General features: G+C 36.4%; 1 protein-coding gene across 1 annotated transcript in view; it reads right to left on the bottom strand.

Moving 5' to 3' along the window:
• Nucleotides 1-17808, bottom strand: part of CFAP47 (cilia and flagella associated protein 47) — a 491966-nt gene that overhangs the window by 41885 nt on the left and 432273 nt on the right. The window contains exons 62-63 of the mRNA XM_055338249.1: nt 8738-8909; nt 5579-5740 (exon numbers count right to left, since the gene is read on the bottom strand). Coding sequence (XP_055194224.1) covers nt 5579-5740; nt 8738-8909 — 334 coding nt within the window. The remainder of the gene's footprint in view (nt 1-5578; nt 5741-8737; nt 8910-17808) is intronic.

Raw genomic sequence — 17808 nt, 5'->3', positions numbered from 1 at the left:
TCAGAAAGGGAGACAGAACATAAAGACTCCTAACTCTGGGAAACGAACTAGGGGTGGTGGAAGGGGAGGAGGGAGGGGGGTGGGGGTGAATGGGTGACGGGCACTGAGGGGGACACTTGACGGGATGAGCACTGGGTGTTATTCTGTATGTTGGTAAATTGAACACCAATAAAAAAATAATTTATTTAAAAAAAAGATTTGTGTGGTATCAGAAAAGACCCTGAATAACTAGGGGAATATTATAAAAGAAAACCAGAGCTGGGGGCATCAAAATGCCAGATTTCAGTTTGTACTACAAAGCTGTGATCATCAAGACAGTGTGGTACTGGCACAAAAACAGACACATAGATCAATGGAACACAATAGAGAACCCAGAAATGGGCCCTCAACTCTATGGTCAACTAATATTCAACAAAGCAAGAAAGACTATCCATTGGAAGAAAGACAGTCTCTTCAATCAAAGGTGCTGGGAAAATTGGACATCCACATGCAAAAGAATGAAACTAGACCATTCTCTTACAGCATACAAAGATAAACTCAAAATGGATGAAAGGTCTAAATGTGAGACAAGAATCCACCAAAATCCTAGGGAAGAATACAGGCAACACCCTTTTTGAACTTGGCCACAGCAACTTCTTGCAAGATACATCTATGAAAGCAAAAATGAACTATTGGGACTTCATCAAGATTAAAAGCTTCTGCACAGCAAAAGAAACAGTCAACAAAACTAAAAGACAACCTACAGAACGGGAGAAGATATTTGCAAAAGACATATCAGATAAAGTGCTAGTGTACAAGATCTTATAAAGAACTTATTAAACTCAACAGCAAAGAAGCAAACAATCCAATCATGAAAGGAGCAAAAGACATGAACAGAAATTTCACAGAGGAAGACATAGACATGGCCAACATGCACATGAGAAAATGCTCTGCATCACTTGCCATCAGGGAAACACAAATCAAAACCACAATGAGATCCCACCTCACACCAGTGAGAATGGTGAATATTAACAAGACAGGAAACCACAAATGTTGGAGAGGATGCGGAGAAAAGGGAACCCTCTTACGCTGTTGGTGGGAATGTGAACTGGTACAGCCACTCTGGAAAACTGTGTGGAGGTTCCTCAAAGAATTAAAAATAGAGCTGCCCTATGACCCAGTAATTGCACTGCTGGGGATTTACCCCAAAGATACAGATGCAGTGAAACCACAGGACAACTGCACCCCGATGTTTCTAGCAGCAATGTCCACAATAGCCAAACTGTGGAAGGAGCCTCGGTGTCCATCGAAAGATGAATGGATAAAGAAGATGTGGTCTATGTATACAATGGAATATTACTCAGCCATTAGAAACGACAAATACCCACCATTTGCTTCCATGTGGATGGAACTGGAGGGTATTATGCTGAGTGAAGTAAGTGAATCAGAGAAGGACAAACATTATATGGTCTCATTCATTTGGGGAATATAAAAAATAGTGAAAGGGAATAAAGGGGAAAGGAGATAAAATGAATGGGAAATATTAAGGAGGGTAACAGAACATGAGAGACACCTAACTCTGGGAAACGAACGTGGGGTAGTGGAAAGGGAGGTGGGCGGGAGTTTGGGGTGACTGGGTGATTGGCACCCAGGGGGGCACTTGATGGGATGAGCCCTGGGCTATATGCTATATGTTGGCAAATTGAACTCCAATAAAAAAATAATTAAAAAAAATAAATTGCAAAAAGAAAGGAAGAAGATAGTTTGGCAATTTCTTATAAAACTAAACATACCCTCATCATAAGATCTGGCATCATGCTCCTGGGTGTTTACCTCAAAGACTTGAAAACTTATATCCACAGTAAAACCTGTACCCAGATGTTTGCAGCAGTTTCGTTCACAATTGCCAAAACGTTGAAGCAACCAAGACATCCTTCATCAGGTGAATGGGTAAATAAACTGTGGTACATCCAGACAGTGGATTACTCAATGCTAAAAAAAATGAGCTACCAAGCCATGAAAAAACATGGATAAACCTTACGTGCATATCTCTAAGCAAAAGAAGCCAGTCTGAAAAGCCTACATACTATATGATTCCAATTATTGAACATTCTGAAAAAGGCAAAACTAGTAGACTAGGTTTCCCAGGGTGGGAGAGAGTTAAATAGGGAGAGCACTGAGGAATTTTTTAGTGCAGTGAAAATACTCTGTATATTATAATGATGTATATATGCCATTGTTCTTTCCAAATTAATAGAATGTATAACACTAACCTAAGGGAACTATGGACTTTGGGTGATTATGATGATAAATGTAGGCCCATCCTCGGTAAAAAATGTACCATTCCAGTGGGTGAAGTGAAGTTGACTATCAGAAAGGCTATGCATAGAGTTGGGGCAGGAGGTATATGAGAAATCTCTGCACCTTCTTCTCAATTCTGTCATAAACCTAACACTGTTTAAAAATAGTTTAAGAAATACTACATATTGGGCTATTTTATTTATATGAAATATCTAGAAAATGCAAGATTATAGAGACATAAAGCAAATCACTGGTTGCCTGAGACTGGGGGTGGGAGCAGGGGTTGAGTGCAAAGGGGGTTGAGAGATATTTGGAAGGAAATGGAAGAGTTCTAAACCTAGAATGTGGTTATGATTGCAAATTCTATAATTTTTTCAAAGAAATTATTAAGATGTATACTTACAATGAAATTTTACGACATGTTCATTATATCTCAAAAACAGGTGTAAAATGTGTTTTACATGTGAGATTAGTAAAAGTACTGTGGTCATGCTGCCTATGTTATCACAAGTATAACTAGGGTAGCTATGGTGGAACAGAATAATAACAAAGAAAATAGAATCAATATAGGTTACCCAGTCATCTCTAACTAGTTAAACCACTTCTTAAACCCAAACCATTAAAGTTTACTGAAAAATATTCCATCTATCTTTAAATTTTTTTTCTAGATATGTCCTCTTTGGCAAGGGAAATAAAAGCAAATAAACTATTGGGATTACATCAAAATAAACAGCTTCTGCCCAAAAAAGAAACAATCAACAAAACTAAAAGACAACCCACTGAATGGGAGACGGTATTTACAAATGACATATCTAATAAAGGGTTAGTATCCAAAATGTATAAAGAACTGATACAACTCAAACTCAAGAAACAGATAATCCAATTAGAAAATGGACAGAAGTCATGAGCATACATATCTCCAAAGAAGACATACAGATGGTCAAAAGACACATGAGATGTTCAACATCACTGTCATCAGTGAAATGCAAATCAAAACCACAATGAGATACTAATTCATGGCTGTGAGAATGGCTAAAATTAACAACACAGGAAACAACAGGTATTGATGAGGATGTGGAGAAAGGAGAAACCTCTTGTGCTGTTGGTGGGAATGCAAGCTGGTTTAGCCACACTGGAAAACACTACAGAGGTCCCTCAAAAAGCTAAAAATAAGGCATGCCTGGGTGGCTCAGTTGGTTAATTATCTAACTCTTGGTTTCAGCTCAGGTCATGATCTCAGGGTTATAAAATGAAGCCCCCTGGCGGGTTCTGCACTCAGTGTGGAGTCTGCTGGAGATTCTCTCCCTTTCCTGCTTTCTCCCTCTTTGCCCCTCTTCCCATTTATATGCATGGGGGCTCTCTCTCTCTCTCTAACATAAATAAATAAAGCCTTTTTTAAAAAATTTAGAAATAAAACTACCCTATGATCCAGCAATTGCAGTACTAAGTATTTACTGAAAAGAGACAAAAATACTGATTCAAAGAGATACATGCACCTGCATGTTTATAGCAGCATTATCAGCAATGGAAAGAGCCCAAATATCCATTTACTAATGAATGGATAAAGAAGAGGTGGTAAAAGTATACAAAGGAATATTTCTCAACCATCAAAAAGAATGAAATCTTGCCATCTGCAACGATGTGGATAGAGCTAGAGAGAATTATGCTAAGTGAAATAAGTCAGTCAGAGAAGGCCGAATATCATATGATCTCACTTTCATGTGGAATTTAAGAAACAAAACAGATGAACATGGGGGGAAAAGAGAGGCAAACCAGGAAACAGACTCTTAACTATACAGAAAAAACAGAGGGTCACTGGAGGGGAGATGGGTGGGGGGATGAATGAAATAGGTGATGGGGATTAAGGAGGGCACTTGTGATGAGCATCAGCTACTGTATGGAGATAATGAACCACTGTATTACACACCTGAAACTAATATTACACTGTATGTTGACTAACTGGAATTTAACAAAAACTTGAAGAAAAAAACACAATGAGATATCACCTCACACTTGTCAGAATAGCTAAAATCAAAAGCACAAAAAACAACAAGTGCTGGTGAGAGTGTGGAGGAAAAGGAACCCTTGTGTACAGTTGGTGGGAATGTAAACTGGTGTAGCCACTGTGGAAGACAGCATAGAGCTTCCTCAAAAAATTAAAAATAGAACTACCCTATGATCAACTAATCTCATTATTGAGTATTTACCCAAGAATACAAAAACACTAATCTGAAAAGATATATGTAGCCCAAATATACATTTATTTTTTATTGCAGCATTTTTTTTACAATAGCCAAATTATGGAAGCAGCCCAAGTATCTATTGATAGATAAATGGATAAAGAAGTGGTAAAAACACACACACACACATATACACACAATAGAATATTATTCAGCCATAAAAAAGCACAAAATTTTGCCATTTGCAATAGCAAGGATGGAGGGAGAGAGTACAATGCTAAATGAAATAAGTCAGAGAAAGACAAACACCTTATGATTTTACTCCCAGGTGGGATTTAAGAAACAAAACAAATGAAAAGGGAAAAAAATAAAGAGAGATGAACCAAGAAACAGACTCTTAATTATAGATAACAAACTGATGGTTACCAGAGGGGAGGTGGGGGGATGGGTGAAATAGGTGAAAGGGATCAAGAGTACACTTATTATGATTAGCACCGAATGATGTATAGAATTGTTGATCATTATATTGCACGCCCAAAACTAATATAACACTGTATGTTAACTATACTGGAATTGAAAATAAAAACTTAAGGAGAGTGGGCTATAAAAATACATTAATGACATCCTTTGAAAAACAGAGGGGTGCTTGGGGGGCTCAGTCAGTTAAGCATCTGACTCTTGGTGTCAGCTCAGGTCATGATCTCAGCGTCCTGAGATCAAGTCCTTCATTGGACTCTGCACTCAGTACAGAGTCTGCTTAAAATTCTCTCTCTCTCTCTTTCTCCATCTGCCCCTCCCAATACTCGTGTGCTCTCTTTCTCTCTCTCAAATAAATAAGTAAATAAATAAAATCTTAAAAAAATAGAACTATTATCCTAAATTTCAGCATCTACTTACTTTTGTTACCTGTTTTCTTGGTCCTCACTTTGTAGACTATTTTTCTAATTTTTTATTGAAAAATTATGAAATATATAAAGCTTTCATTGATAGAAGCAATATTCCTCTGGCTTACACAGCAAAAGAGGACATAATAGAATTTTTCATCTTAAATTTTGTTTCTCAATTCAGCAAAAATTACATTTACAAAACCTGTTACATACTCTCGCTAGATATATTACCTTGTCTGACTTGTCAGTCTGAAGTCAACAACTGATTCCTTAAATAAACCAATGCCTTCAATATCAATGACATCATCCACATCAGGCTCAGTTGCAACCAACGTTATGGGAAACTTCCAAATCCCATCTGTTATGCACTCAATTTTCAGTGTAATTTGCGTCCTTAAATATAAAAAGAGATTACAGAGGATACTACAGGAAAACGAGCAAAAAGAGAATATAATAGAGCAGATCAACATCCATGCAGAAAACGTTAGTAAACCTTGTGATGTTGGTAAAAAGGCTGGGACTTAAATGCAGGTGACCGTTAATTACATTTTAGGAATAATTTTTAGGTCTTTCGTTATATTATCAATCTCCTTGTGAGATAAATATATTGCAGCACATCTTATCTACTCTCTAGTTATTTACTAAGAACCAGTAGAATATGCAGAATTGACTGCAAATTTTCTGTAACCAGCACAGAATATGATAATATTTAAGAATCCAAGGTGAGGGGATCCCTGGGTGGTGCAGCGGTTTGGCACCTGCCTTTGGCCCAGGGCGCGATCCTGGAGACCCTGGATCGAATCCCACATCAGGCTCCCGGTACATGGAGCCTGCTTCTCCCTCTGCCTATGTCTCTGCCTCTCTCTCTCTCTTTCTGTGACTATCATAAATAAATAAAAAATTTTAAAAAAATAAGCAAATTTAGTGGATCATAACCACTATAAAAAAAAAATCCAAGGTGAGGTCAGTGAAGGGAACCAGGCGTTATACAAATAGGTCTGTATGGAAATTTTGTTCAAAAGGAAACATTGTGAGGAGGTTTTTTTCAATTCTTGATTCATGTAGAAAAATATTTTCTCTGGATACTTACAAAGCTCATAAAACTACCTTAAAGATTTTTAAAAATTAAATTGCAATTTTAATTTAAATTATTTAAATTATTTGATTGTTTTAAGTTATTTTACTTTCTTCACTTATCTAGGTAAAACATGGCTTAGGTATAATTATTTTCTTGTTGTTTTTCATAATTTAGAGCTGTTGGTTTTATTTTGGTTTTTCTCATTTAACTGTATGTCTTCCAGCAAATCACCTCAAATAAATAAGGAAGAAGGAATGACAAAAGTAAACGAATATATACATATTTAAACGGAATTCTTAAACTACATCAGAATATCACACAACACACAAAAATTTATGAATCATGCATACAAGTTGTCCTAAATCAGGTTTGCAAACATTCACCAAGAAACTCTAAATCCACAAAATGTTGAATAGGTATAAATTCACACGGTAGTGCTCATATTCACCAATGAAAACATACTCTCTTTCTGGTTGTTGCTGGTAATTTCTATATCACTAAGTCAACAAAATACAAATCTAAATGTGAAAAAAATACTTATGAAATAAACACAGAAAACTATCATAATGAAAAAGAAGATAAATGTTTACAGTATACTATCTTCTTGTAGCTTGGTTTTTATTACTGGTTTCTGAAGATGACCCTCATATGTTTTAGTGATTGAACTACATATTCAAAACCACTTTAAATACTTGCCTGGCTATACATAGTTAAATTACAGAAATAATTAAAAACACAGCTAATACTTTAGCTGTCTTTTCATTGCTAGATTGTATTTTGTACCTTTTTAAAAAAAGGTTTTATACATTTATTTATTTGAGAGAGGGGGAGAGAGAGAGATCACGAGTAGCAGGGAAAGGCAGAGGGAGAAGCAGACTCCCTTCTGAGCAGGGAGCCAGACTCAGAGCTTCTGGATCCTGGGATCAATACCTGAGGAGGCAGACACTTAACCAACTGAGCCACCCAGGCACCCCCGTATTTTGTACTTTGTGTGTATTGTGGTACTGATCAGTGTCTGCATTAAGACATAAAGAAATCCCTGTTTCAGATGCAGCATTTGCATGTGCTAAGTACCAGTTGCCCAGCAAGTAAATATAAAGACACTGGATGCGGTTTCCCAGAAGAAAGACATTCAGAGGTCACTATTCTCAGAGATTCCAATATGATCCTCTTAAATCTTACTACAGGATGTGCAATGCTATAGTTTTGGTGATAAAAGCAACTATGAAGTAGAACACAGCTGAGGCATTTAAAAAATTTATTTATTTATTTATTTATGATAGTCACAGAGAGAGAGGCAGAGACACAGGCAGAGGGAGAAGCAGGCTCCATGCACCGGGAGCCCGACGTGGGATTCGATCCCGGGTCTCCAGGATCGTGCCCTGGGCCAAAGGCAGGCGCCAAACCGCTGCGCCACCCGGGGATCCCCAGCTGAAGCATTTTTAATCATTCGAACTGGTTCTGAGAAGTAGTATCCAGAAACATCATGTTGGGGTGCCTGGGTGGCTCAGCAGGGAAGTGTCTGACTGGTGATTTTGGTTCAGGTCATAATCTCATGGATCGTGACATTAAGCCCCTCACTGGGCTCTGTGCTCAGCAGGGAGCCTGCTTGAAAATTCTGTAGCTCTGCCCTCCCCCCATTCTCTCTCTGTCTCTCTGTCTCTCTCTCTCTGTCTCTCTCTCTCTCAAATTTAAAAATCTAAGAGAGGGCAGCCTGGGGCGGGGGTGGGGGGGGAGTGGGGGGTGGGGCTCAGAGGTTTAGCGCCGCCTTCAGCCCAGGGTGTGATCCTGGAGACCCAGGATTGAGTCCCGCTTCGGGCTCCCTGTACGGAGCCTGCTTCTTCCTCTGCCTGTGTCTCTGCCTCTCTCTCTGTGTCTCTCATGAATAAATAAATAAAATCTTTTTTAAAAAATAAATAAAAATCTAAGAGAGAGAGAGAGAGAGAGAGAGAGAGAGAGAGAGAGAAACATCATGTTGCCAATGGACAGCACCAAGGCAGTGGTTTTTGAAAAAAATTTACGGAGTGCACCACTCTTTTGTGAATATTCTACCCTAATGACCTTTGGGAGTTCACAGTTTGTGAAGGATTTCTTAGACTTCTAATCATTTTAACTTTTTTTTTTCTTTATCAGAATATTTTTCAGAGCTTGATAGCTAGAGAGAATCTAGCCCAAAATATTTACCTCAGTAGCATCAAAGTAGTAATACAATCTAAATATAAAAAATGGAAAGAAAAATCAACATTTTGTTTAAAAGAGTAATAATATGTAGTTTCAAAGAGTCATAATATTATTTAAAGAAAAAAGTTTACCTCAATGGTTTCTTTGGTGCAAACACCACATTGAAGACCAATGTTATCATTTCATCTTTGATGTGATAAAATTTTTTGATCATATATAAAGCTACACAGGATCCCAAGTTAGACTTCATAGCTTCAGATTCAAATTGAATTTCATATTCAAATTCACGTTTTAGAGGCAAATCTAAGAAAATCAAGATTAAAATAATTTCAACTTAAGTATATATAGATTGAAAAGCAATCACCTGTCAACACTAATCATGCACAGATATTCAGACGGAGGGAGAAGATTTATGTTATTTAAATTGCATTCATAATACCTAGAGCATTACCAGATGTATAATAATACTCAGTAATGTTTTTGTTAAAAGGTTAATAAATAAATTATTGAATAAAAACATAAATGCAGAAGACAACTCCCACTACCTTAAATCTTTAAAATTTAGATTTATGAAATAAGAAATAGCTAGATGGAAATTAATAATCAATACTTACCATAAAATATAAATAATATGGCATGGTCTATATAATAAATTTATTAAAAGTTTATAGATTTGTAACTTATAAAGAAATATTTGAATTAAGTTTAAAAAATATTAAAACGGCATCCTAATCTATTAGGGCAGAATTTTAAAGTTCTGATATATTTTAATAAAAGAGAGAATTTTTCATGTTTTAGTCTTGGGGTATTACAGACCACCTAGTTAACCATATTTTCTTAACCAGTAGCTTACCAGAAGAAAGTAATAGCAGGGTTTTGTTGGGTACATGTGAAAAATATCTTAAATCCAGTACTAGCATGTATAAGAGAAGAACAAATATCTATTATATTAACTCTCCACATAAGCAAAAGGAGCCCAAATGCCAAATTGAGAAGTTTGTTGCATATGGGTCATGGAAAAGAGGTCAGGAACCCATAACTTGACCTGGTCCACAGCTGAGGTAGTTTCTGCAGTCTGTCTCCAGTATATAAAGGTCAACATGATCTTTGGGTTCATAGAACTGATGGCCACCTTTCTTTATGCAATCCAAGCAGAAAACTGACCACCTTTAAGACGTAGTTGATTATAATATCTGCTGTAGAACTCTGAAAAATAGTATGGCTGTAACAAGCCCAAGTCACATTTAATGATTATCCAGCAAATCTTATTATTTTTTTTTTTTTTAATTTTTATTTATTTATGCTAGTCACAGAGAGAGAGAGAGGCAGAGACATAGGCAGAGGGAGAAGCAGGCTCCATGCACCGGGAGCCTGACGTGGGATTCGATCCCGGGTCTCCAGGATCGCGCCCTGGGCCAAAGGCAGGCGCTAAACCGCTGCGCCACCCAGGGATCCCCCCAGCAAATCTTATTAATGTAAAATAACTGGCTGACCCACACTCTTATAAGATCTCTCTCTCTCTCTCTCTCTCTCTTTTTCTTACTTTTTCCACATGTAAAAGTATATTTTTGATCTCTGGAATTGCTGGTTTTTTATCCTGTTGACAAAATCAGCAATTATTGTTCCTATCAATAACCTGTCTTTGCAATAGCAAAATCAATGTGTCTACATATAATGTGTCTATTTGTTCTAGGGAGATATGGAAATGTTCCATAGGAAGCCATAATCCATACAAAGAGAGCATTTAAGAGTTTTAGATTGGTTAATGGGAGATGAAATTTCCATTGCATTCAAATAACATAATATTTTTAAAGCAAATACTGTATATAGTTGAGCTCTGCATCTGTTTCTACTTAATTACTAAAATCTTTATGGGAATGTTTATGTCAGAATGAAGACAAGAAATGAGAAGCTAAATTTAGTTTCAGAAGCATTGAACTCCCTGTGGAGAATCTGTCGCTATGGATGTTATAATTGTAATCATAAGAAGATCCATTGCTACAAAATAGAGACACGATTATCGGCTAAGGGATAGGAGGTGAAACAAGTAGAAACAATGTGAATATATTTTTCAAACTACACATATTCTCCTTGTCTGTAACTGGAATATATTGTTCTGAGCCCATAAAGGAGGGGGAAAGAAGAAGGTTGGAGAAAGTCACAATAAACTGACATTCTGTATTGTATCTTAAAAGCAATCTGTTAGTCTCTCCATTTTATTTGGAAAGTCATATTACCAAGTGAGAAATATGGTTTTTGTTATGCTCCTAATTTGGAGAGAAACTATACAGTAATTTTATGTGGACTGGGTGGATAAGAGCGAAGTCAGTGAAGCCAGTTTAAAATAATTATCTTGATTGTTGGATAAAATTAATCTCTCATGGAAAACATAGCTCATAACACTAAGAGAATACCAGCACATTTCTAAAACAAAATTTAAATAAATGTAGTTTCCCATAATACACTTTACAATTTCAAAATTACAACCCAACAGCGTTTGGGACTACTGTAACAAAGTTTTCAACATGGAGGGAAAATTCTACTGTTTTTTAGCAAACCCTTAAAAAGGCACTTAAATTCATGAAACTAATAGGATAAATATATATTTATCTTTAATTGTGTTTTAAAGATTTTGTTTATTCATGAGAGACAGAGAGAGAGAGACACAGAGAGAGAGAGAGAGAGAGAGAGGCAGAGACACAGGCAGAGGGAGAAGCAGGCTCCATGCAGGGAGCCCGACATGGGACTCGATCCCGGGTCCTCAGGATCAGGCCCTGGGCTGAAGGCAGTGCTAAACCGCCGAGCCGTGCTGCCCTTTAATTGTGTTTTAACAGTATGTAAAAAGCTTTCCTTGAAATGACAAGTATGGTTTTTCCCTCATGGAGCTGAAGACTGAGAGGCAAGAACTGGCAATAAACTAACAGTAATACCACTAGTTTTTAATTACTGTGATAATTGCTATTATGGAGAAGTAAAGGAGGTTATGAGAGCATCTGTTCTGGGATCCTGGCTGCTAAGGTACTGAGGCAGAAACAAATATACCAAAATTGAAAGGTGATAAAGGTTACCTGGATGAAGAAATTTAAAAAATGCCTCCTAAGCATTGGAACAGCGTGGGGGATTTTGCCAGAATGGAAATGACCTTAGCCCATTTGAGAGAGAACTCATGGATGAAGCAGAGGAAGTGGCAAGAATTTGTCAAAAGATAAAGTGGACAAAATAGGCAAGACTATACAGGGGACGGTGAGGATTTGGGACTTCTATGAATAACAGGGGCCCACTGAATGTTTTAAATATGTCAGTAACGTGCTCTTTTAATGGCAAATTGAGCAACAGGGGATTGGGAGAGAACTTAAGGAAGTTTCCACAGTAGTTCAGGCCAGGTGATGGCTTGCACCAGGGTGAGAGGAAGATGTAGATTTTTTTTTTTTGAAGATGTAGATTAAGATCAGATAATGCCCTGCTCTGTATAAAGTGGGAGAGACATGAGCAAGCATGCCTGGCAACAGAATCACCAGCTTATTGCTTCTGTCCTGTATCCATATCCTTTACATATATACAAAATATTTAATCAAACAGGTTTCAGAGAATTTCAGAGTATGATACCTGTATCTTATCTGTATCCATATCCATATCTATCTATTGTGTCACAAAATAATAATGCCTATAATCATTTGGGTATGTCAGCAGAGTCATTATATTGAACAAAAGGGGCATGTCTCCCATCCGGATAATATCCCTGCATAATTATCATTCAACCTAATGCCTGTATCATAGTGCCAATAAATCATGCAGTGGGAGCTACGTTGGCCAACAGTTCCTGTTATTAAACTTACTAAGGTGAATTTTCTCAGGACAATGACTGAATGTGGAGGAACATCAGTCATTTTTTTTTAAAGAACACCTGACTAAATATAATCAGAAACTATAGAATTATAACAAATTCATTATAAAATATGCTTTGAAATTATGTATTATTATAACATATACATTTTAATCTGTAAGAAATACATGTCAAAATAAACCCAACAAAAAGATTTCAATTATGGAGAAATGACTATCAAAGAATAATGAACATTGTATTTCATGTTTTTCCCCTAAATGTCTGTTCTCTCTTCACTAATAATGGGCATGCCCATTTGTTAGAACATCATAATCACATAAGGAATGAATGGAATGCTAGGGACAAATTTGAAACAGATGAAGACAGCAAAGTATTCAAAGAAAACAGAGAAGGCTGGATAAACTCACTAAAGCTATTTTCTTTGAACAAGTAATGAAGAACAAACCAATCTTACTTTTTTTTTAAATAAAATTGCAAATCTTTCTGAAGGAAGATTTCACTGACATGTTTTTACTTCACTTTCATAAGGCCATTTAACAGACCAGACATTTTGATTAATTTAATATAACTGCATGTTCCTCTGCTCTGACTACAAGTACAGTAAACTACAAAATGAAAAATTAAAGAAGGTGGCCTCACATCTGATGCTCTTCTTACACATTTTGTTTGAAACAAGATACCAAAAAAGAAAAGATAAGGGAACTTCTTGCAACATAAATATTTGATCTGAGCTTTCAGCAATTAGCATCCAATTTCAGTCTCTATTTAATATGTAGGCACCATATTTTTGTATTTTCTTTTTCCAGGGATATTCTTCTGTGTACTAATGAGAATACCCACTGAATGACAATGAGAGGACTACGTTTCCATTATAAAACATCATTTGTCAGTAACTGAAGATAGTCACTCTAATATTTAACTGTCACAAAATGCCCCCGCTAGAGCTTTGAATGACAATAATGGTAAGATCTAACACTTATGGAACACATACTGAGAACAATAGGCTTTCTAAGGATTCCATGCATTTACATATTTAATCCTCAGAAACAGCCTATGAAGTAGATGCCATTATTATCTCCATGTTACAGTTGAAGAAACTGAGTTTATAGAGAGATAACGTAATTTTCTCAAGGCCCTAAAGAGATTAAATGGAAGAACTCAAGGTGTCTGGCTTTATACTTCATAACCTGGGATATGAGGCCGGTCAAGTGGCACAATTGCTGAAAAGATATCATTAGCAGCAGCCTCTGGAAATATGCTGGACATAACTGGCGCAATGGAGTGTGGTGTCCCTCAGGGCAGAGCCCTTGGTCACTCAAACATTTAGATCCTGGTCAGAAGAAGAGGAGCCAACCAGAAAAATGGAGGAGAGGCAACCAGTGAGATAATAAATAATAAGACTAGTCATGAAAACTAAGAGCAGGAAGTCCTTCAACGGGGTCAAATGTTGAAAGGCTGAGTGAGCTCAGGACAGAAATCTGACCATAGGTTTATACTGGATAAAGGTGACCATCTTGTGAAGGGCAGTCTCGTTAGGACAGTTAGGACAGAAACCTTAACAGAATGAGTTGAGCAAAGAAAGTAAAATGAACAAAAGCAGGGGAAAGGATCGAATCTAGAGGGCAAGGTAGGGTCTTGGAAGGGCCAATGACAGGTTTCTTAGGAGCTGTGAGTGATTACAGACCAAACAGGGCATGAGAGTTTACATATGACGTGCAAACAACATACAGCAAGATGATGGAAATGAGACCAGTGTGACACATAAATTAGCAAATCAGACACACAAAAAGGATAACAGACTAATCAAAGAACAATGGCCTCAAGTTATAGAACATTTGGAAAATAAAAGGAAGAGGCATGAATCTGATATGCAGTTAAACAATAAAACCACCCTCACAGAAAAAATCTCATAGAGATAGTCACTGAACTAATCCCCAGGGAGGCACAAAGAAGGCATAGACCAAGAATTACTTAGGAAGAACAAATACAATTATGGGGGAGATTATGCCCACACAGAATAATTTGTAATTTGTAATTTTATAGAAGTGACATTGCAAAATACAGTCTAAATATCCACATATAATAATATTCCAGTAGGGCAATACCAATTGATTTAAATACTGCAGGTGCATAAATCCAACACGTTGGACAGATGTTCTTTGAATTCCTTGACAACAGTCTGTGTGTCTTATTAATTTTGGTATCTCTGGGGCTCAGCAAAGTATCTGGCAGCAATGATGTTCGCAAGATTGTTGTTGAATGAAAGAAATATAAAAGTGATCAATCCTGGTTAACTCAATGGTGTATATGAGGAATCAGGGTGGAAGGAGAGCAGAGAGGTCCTGGCATTTTCACTTAATGAGGCTTGGTAAGGTTCTTTGGACTCTTAGGGAAAGATGTTGAAGATAAAGGGCAACTGATGGGAAGGAGTGTTGGGGATTCTGATCTCCTGCTTATCATGTCTATATAGAGGGGCCTATTCACTCACAAGAAAGGAAAAGTATAGGAGGAAAAAAGTCTCAGCATCAATCTGCCTCCTCCATCAAGACTTGCCATTGGGGGAAAAGCAACATATCTGATCAGTGAATATGGGTGAAGGAATGGAACATGAGTAGATGAACAGACCTCTTTCTTTCCTAATGTCTTGAATCCAGAATGTGCACTTTCTTTTCCTCCTTCATGTGTAGGTTGTTTGCTCCTGCCAGGAATCTACAACTGGCTAGTCTCGGGTAAATGCACTTCACTTCATTTTGGTGGAAGGTATTAATAAACCCAAATGAATCCATAGTGCCAAGTCACTTTATAATGAATAGAGGTAACATTTTGATCTCCATCTGCCCTATTTTGAATCTACTTCTCATTTGGTCACAAACCTGTGTGCAGGAATATAAGGGTTTAATTAGTGATCATGCCTAAAACTGCATCATGGTCCAAGCCAGAGAGTTTTAAAATTTCCACCATAATGGATTTAAGAGACTTTGATTTCCATAATGGATTTAAGGGACCAAAGGAAGTACAAACTGGCATGAACAACATGACTCTTTTGAACACTATTTAATGTGTTGGGTATACTATAATTAAATTACACACACAGGGAGAAAAGAGCTGGTTTGTCTTTGCATATACTGAAGACTAAAATAGTATTCAGACTTCGTGGTCAGACTTGTCCTTAAAGAAATAGGTGAGAAGGGAAAGGCAAGCAGGTAGACTTACAGAGTGCAGGCAAGTTGATTACCTCTTTCGAATATGGGCAGAAAAGGAATCAAGTTATTACCAGATGCCTTTAATGAACCCAGACAAAGGAGTGGTTAATGGATTTATCAAATATTCAGGTACCATAAAGACAGAGAAAAACGTTAAGTTTGGGAGGGGACTGAACAAATCTACTTCTATATAGGACATGCTTCAGAACAGAAACATTCACAAATTAAAATGTCTTTAGTCAAAAAATAGATAAACTTCTTGAGTTTGGTGGTGTTGAACACAGAAAAAGCTATTTTAGAGGGAATCACTGGAAGATATAAGCCTGTGAACCTTCCAAATTGTTATTTTCAATATTAAGTATTATTTTTCATCATGAAAAGTAATGAAGCAATAAAGTAAGAGCCATATCAAAAGCTGTACTTTCAGGATCCCTGGGTGGCGCAGCGGTTTGGCGCCTGCCTTTGGCCCAGGGCGCGATCCTGGAGACCCGGGATCGAATCCCACGTCGGGCTTCCGGTGCATGGAGCCTGCTTCTCTCTCTGCCTCTCTCTCTCTCTGTGTGACTATCATAAATAAATATAAAAAATAAATAAAATAAAATTTAAAAAAACAAAAGCTGTACTTTCAAGAGCTATTTTCTTAATTTGCCTTTCAAATGTCCCAAAATGATACTGGCAACTTCCTTAGAGACCCTGCTTATATAGAAGGAAGTAGACTTTTTTTTTTAGTAATAACATTTAATCAATTTCTATTTTTCAGAATTATAATTTCTTTAGCTTGCAACCTAAAAAAGGTATAAGTAATTTCATGTAGCAAGAACATATTAAAATGGATCCTATGTATAAGCATTTTTTGTACCTTCCTTCACAATGTCACAGAAACATCAACATTTTGCCTTCAACAGGATAGATTTCAAATAGAAATCAAAGTTTGAACACTCATTTATTAAAACTCACTTAAGCACAGCAGAATGACACACAAAACAATTACTTTACTTTAGAGATATACTGGACATTTACTGGGGTACATTTACTAAAAGTTGGCTGCTTATTAAAATATGTTCCATTTCAATAAAAAGTGCTTATATTTATTTCTCACTGGATATTCAGTTGTGTTACACATTTGAACTCTGAGGTTAATCTACACTGATATTTTTTATCCATGATCTGCATAAACAATCAGAATTCCCTTTAGTCTTATCTACTGGTTGAAGAAAAGGAAGTCGGCAGGGTTTCACTTACTTAAAAATTATAATTCCTACATTTCTCTAATGCTTCTACATTATTCACTAAAGCAAAATCTGTATTAAACTTACAACATTTCTGAGATAAATGGAAATGGTTTCCATCAGTCTGATTTCATTTTGAATAGATACTCTTTAAAATAGAGTAATTGAACAGACTTCCAATAGAAAATTCCCCTCTCCTGACATGTTTATTTCATTTTTTATAAATTTAAACAGTCTAGGATTCAGTTGGCATTTCTGCAATTACAAAACTAAAATTCAAAGAGAAAAAAACAAATAACTAATAAATTAACATAATTACAAATTAAATGTCTGTGCAACTTAATATTTTCTTAACTCACACAATACATACTATCAATACCTAGCTAGTAAATAAATAAGACAATAATTAGTGTAAACCACTTTTTTTAACCACTTTTTTTTGTAACTCCAAAGATTTTATGAAGTACATTGGGTACTTGTAACATAGGTACTCATTTCATAATTCCATCTCCAGTCTTTAAATTATTACCTTCCAAACCATATAAGGAAAGAGTATGGGGGAGATTGTTTTAACATTTTTATAATTCATTTAAGAAATATTTATTATTTCCAGATCCTCTCCCATATTTACTCTCAGAATACTTGTTTGCAAACAACAAAACTCTAGTTTGAATGATCTATTTTGGAAGACACCAAGGAGTATCCAGAAAAGTGAAAGGCAGTTGACTCTTCATGACTGAGCCATGTGTATAAGTTGATGAGTAGACAGAGAAAGTAGGCCTGATTAGAGAGGAGAAAAGCAGACATGCAGAGAAAAGAAAGCAAAAATAAATAAATAAATAAATAAATAAATAAATAAATAAATAAATAAAAATACTTCTCATCTTTACATATTACAGCTTCAACAAATACAGATAAACAGTAAG

The sequence above is a fragment of the Nyctereutes procyonoides genome, unplaced genomic scaffold (assembly GCF_905146905.1).
Source record: "Nyctereutes procyonoides isolate TBG_1078 unplaced genomic scaffold, NYPRO_anot_genome, whole genome shotgun sequence".
NCBI lineage: Eukaryota > Metazoa > Chordata > Mammalia > Carnivora > Canidae > Nyctereutes > Nyctereutes procyonoides.
The sequence above is the reverse complement of the archived record's forward strand: the minus strand, read 5'-3'. Positions and strand labels throughout refer to the sequence as shown.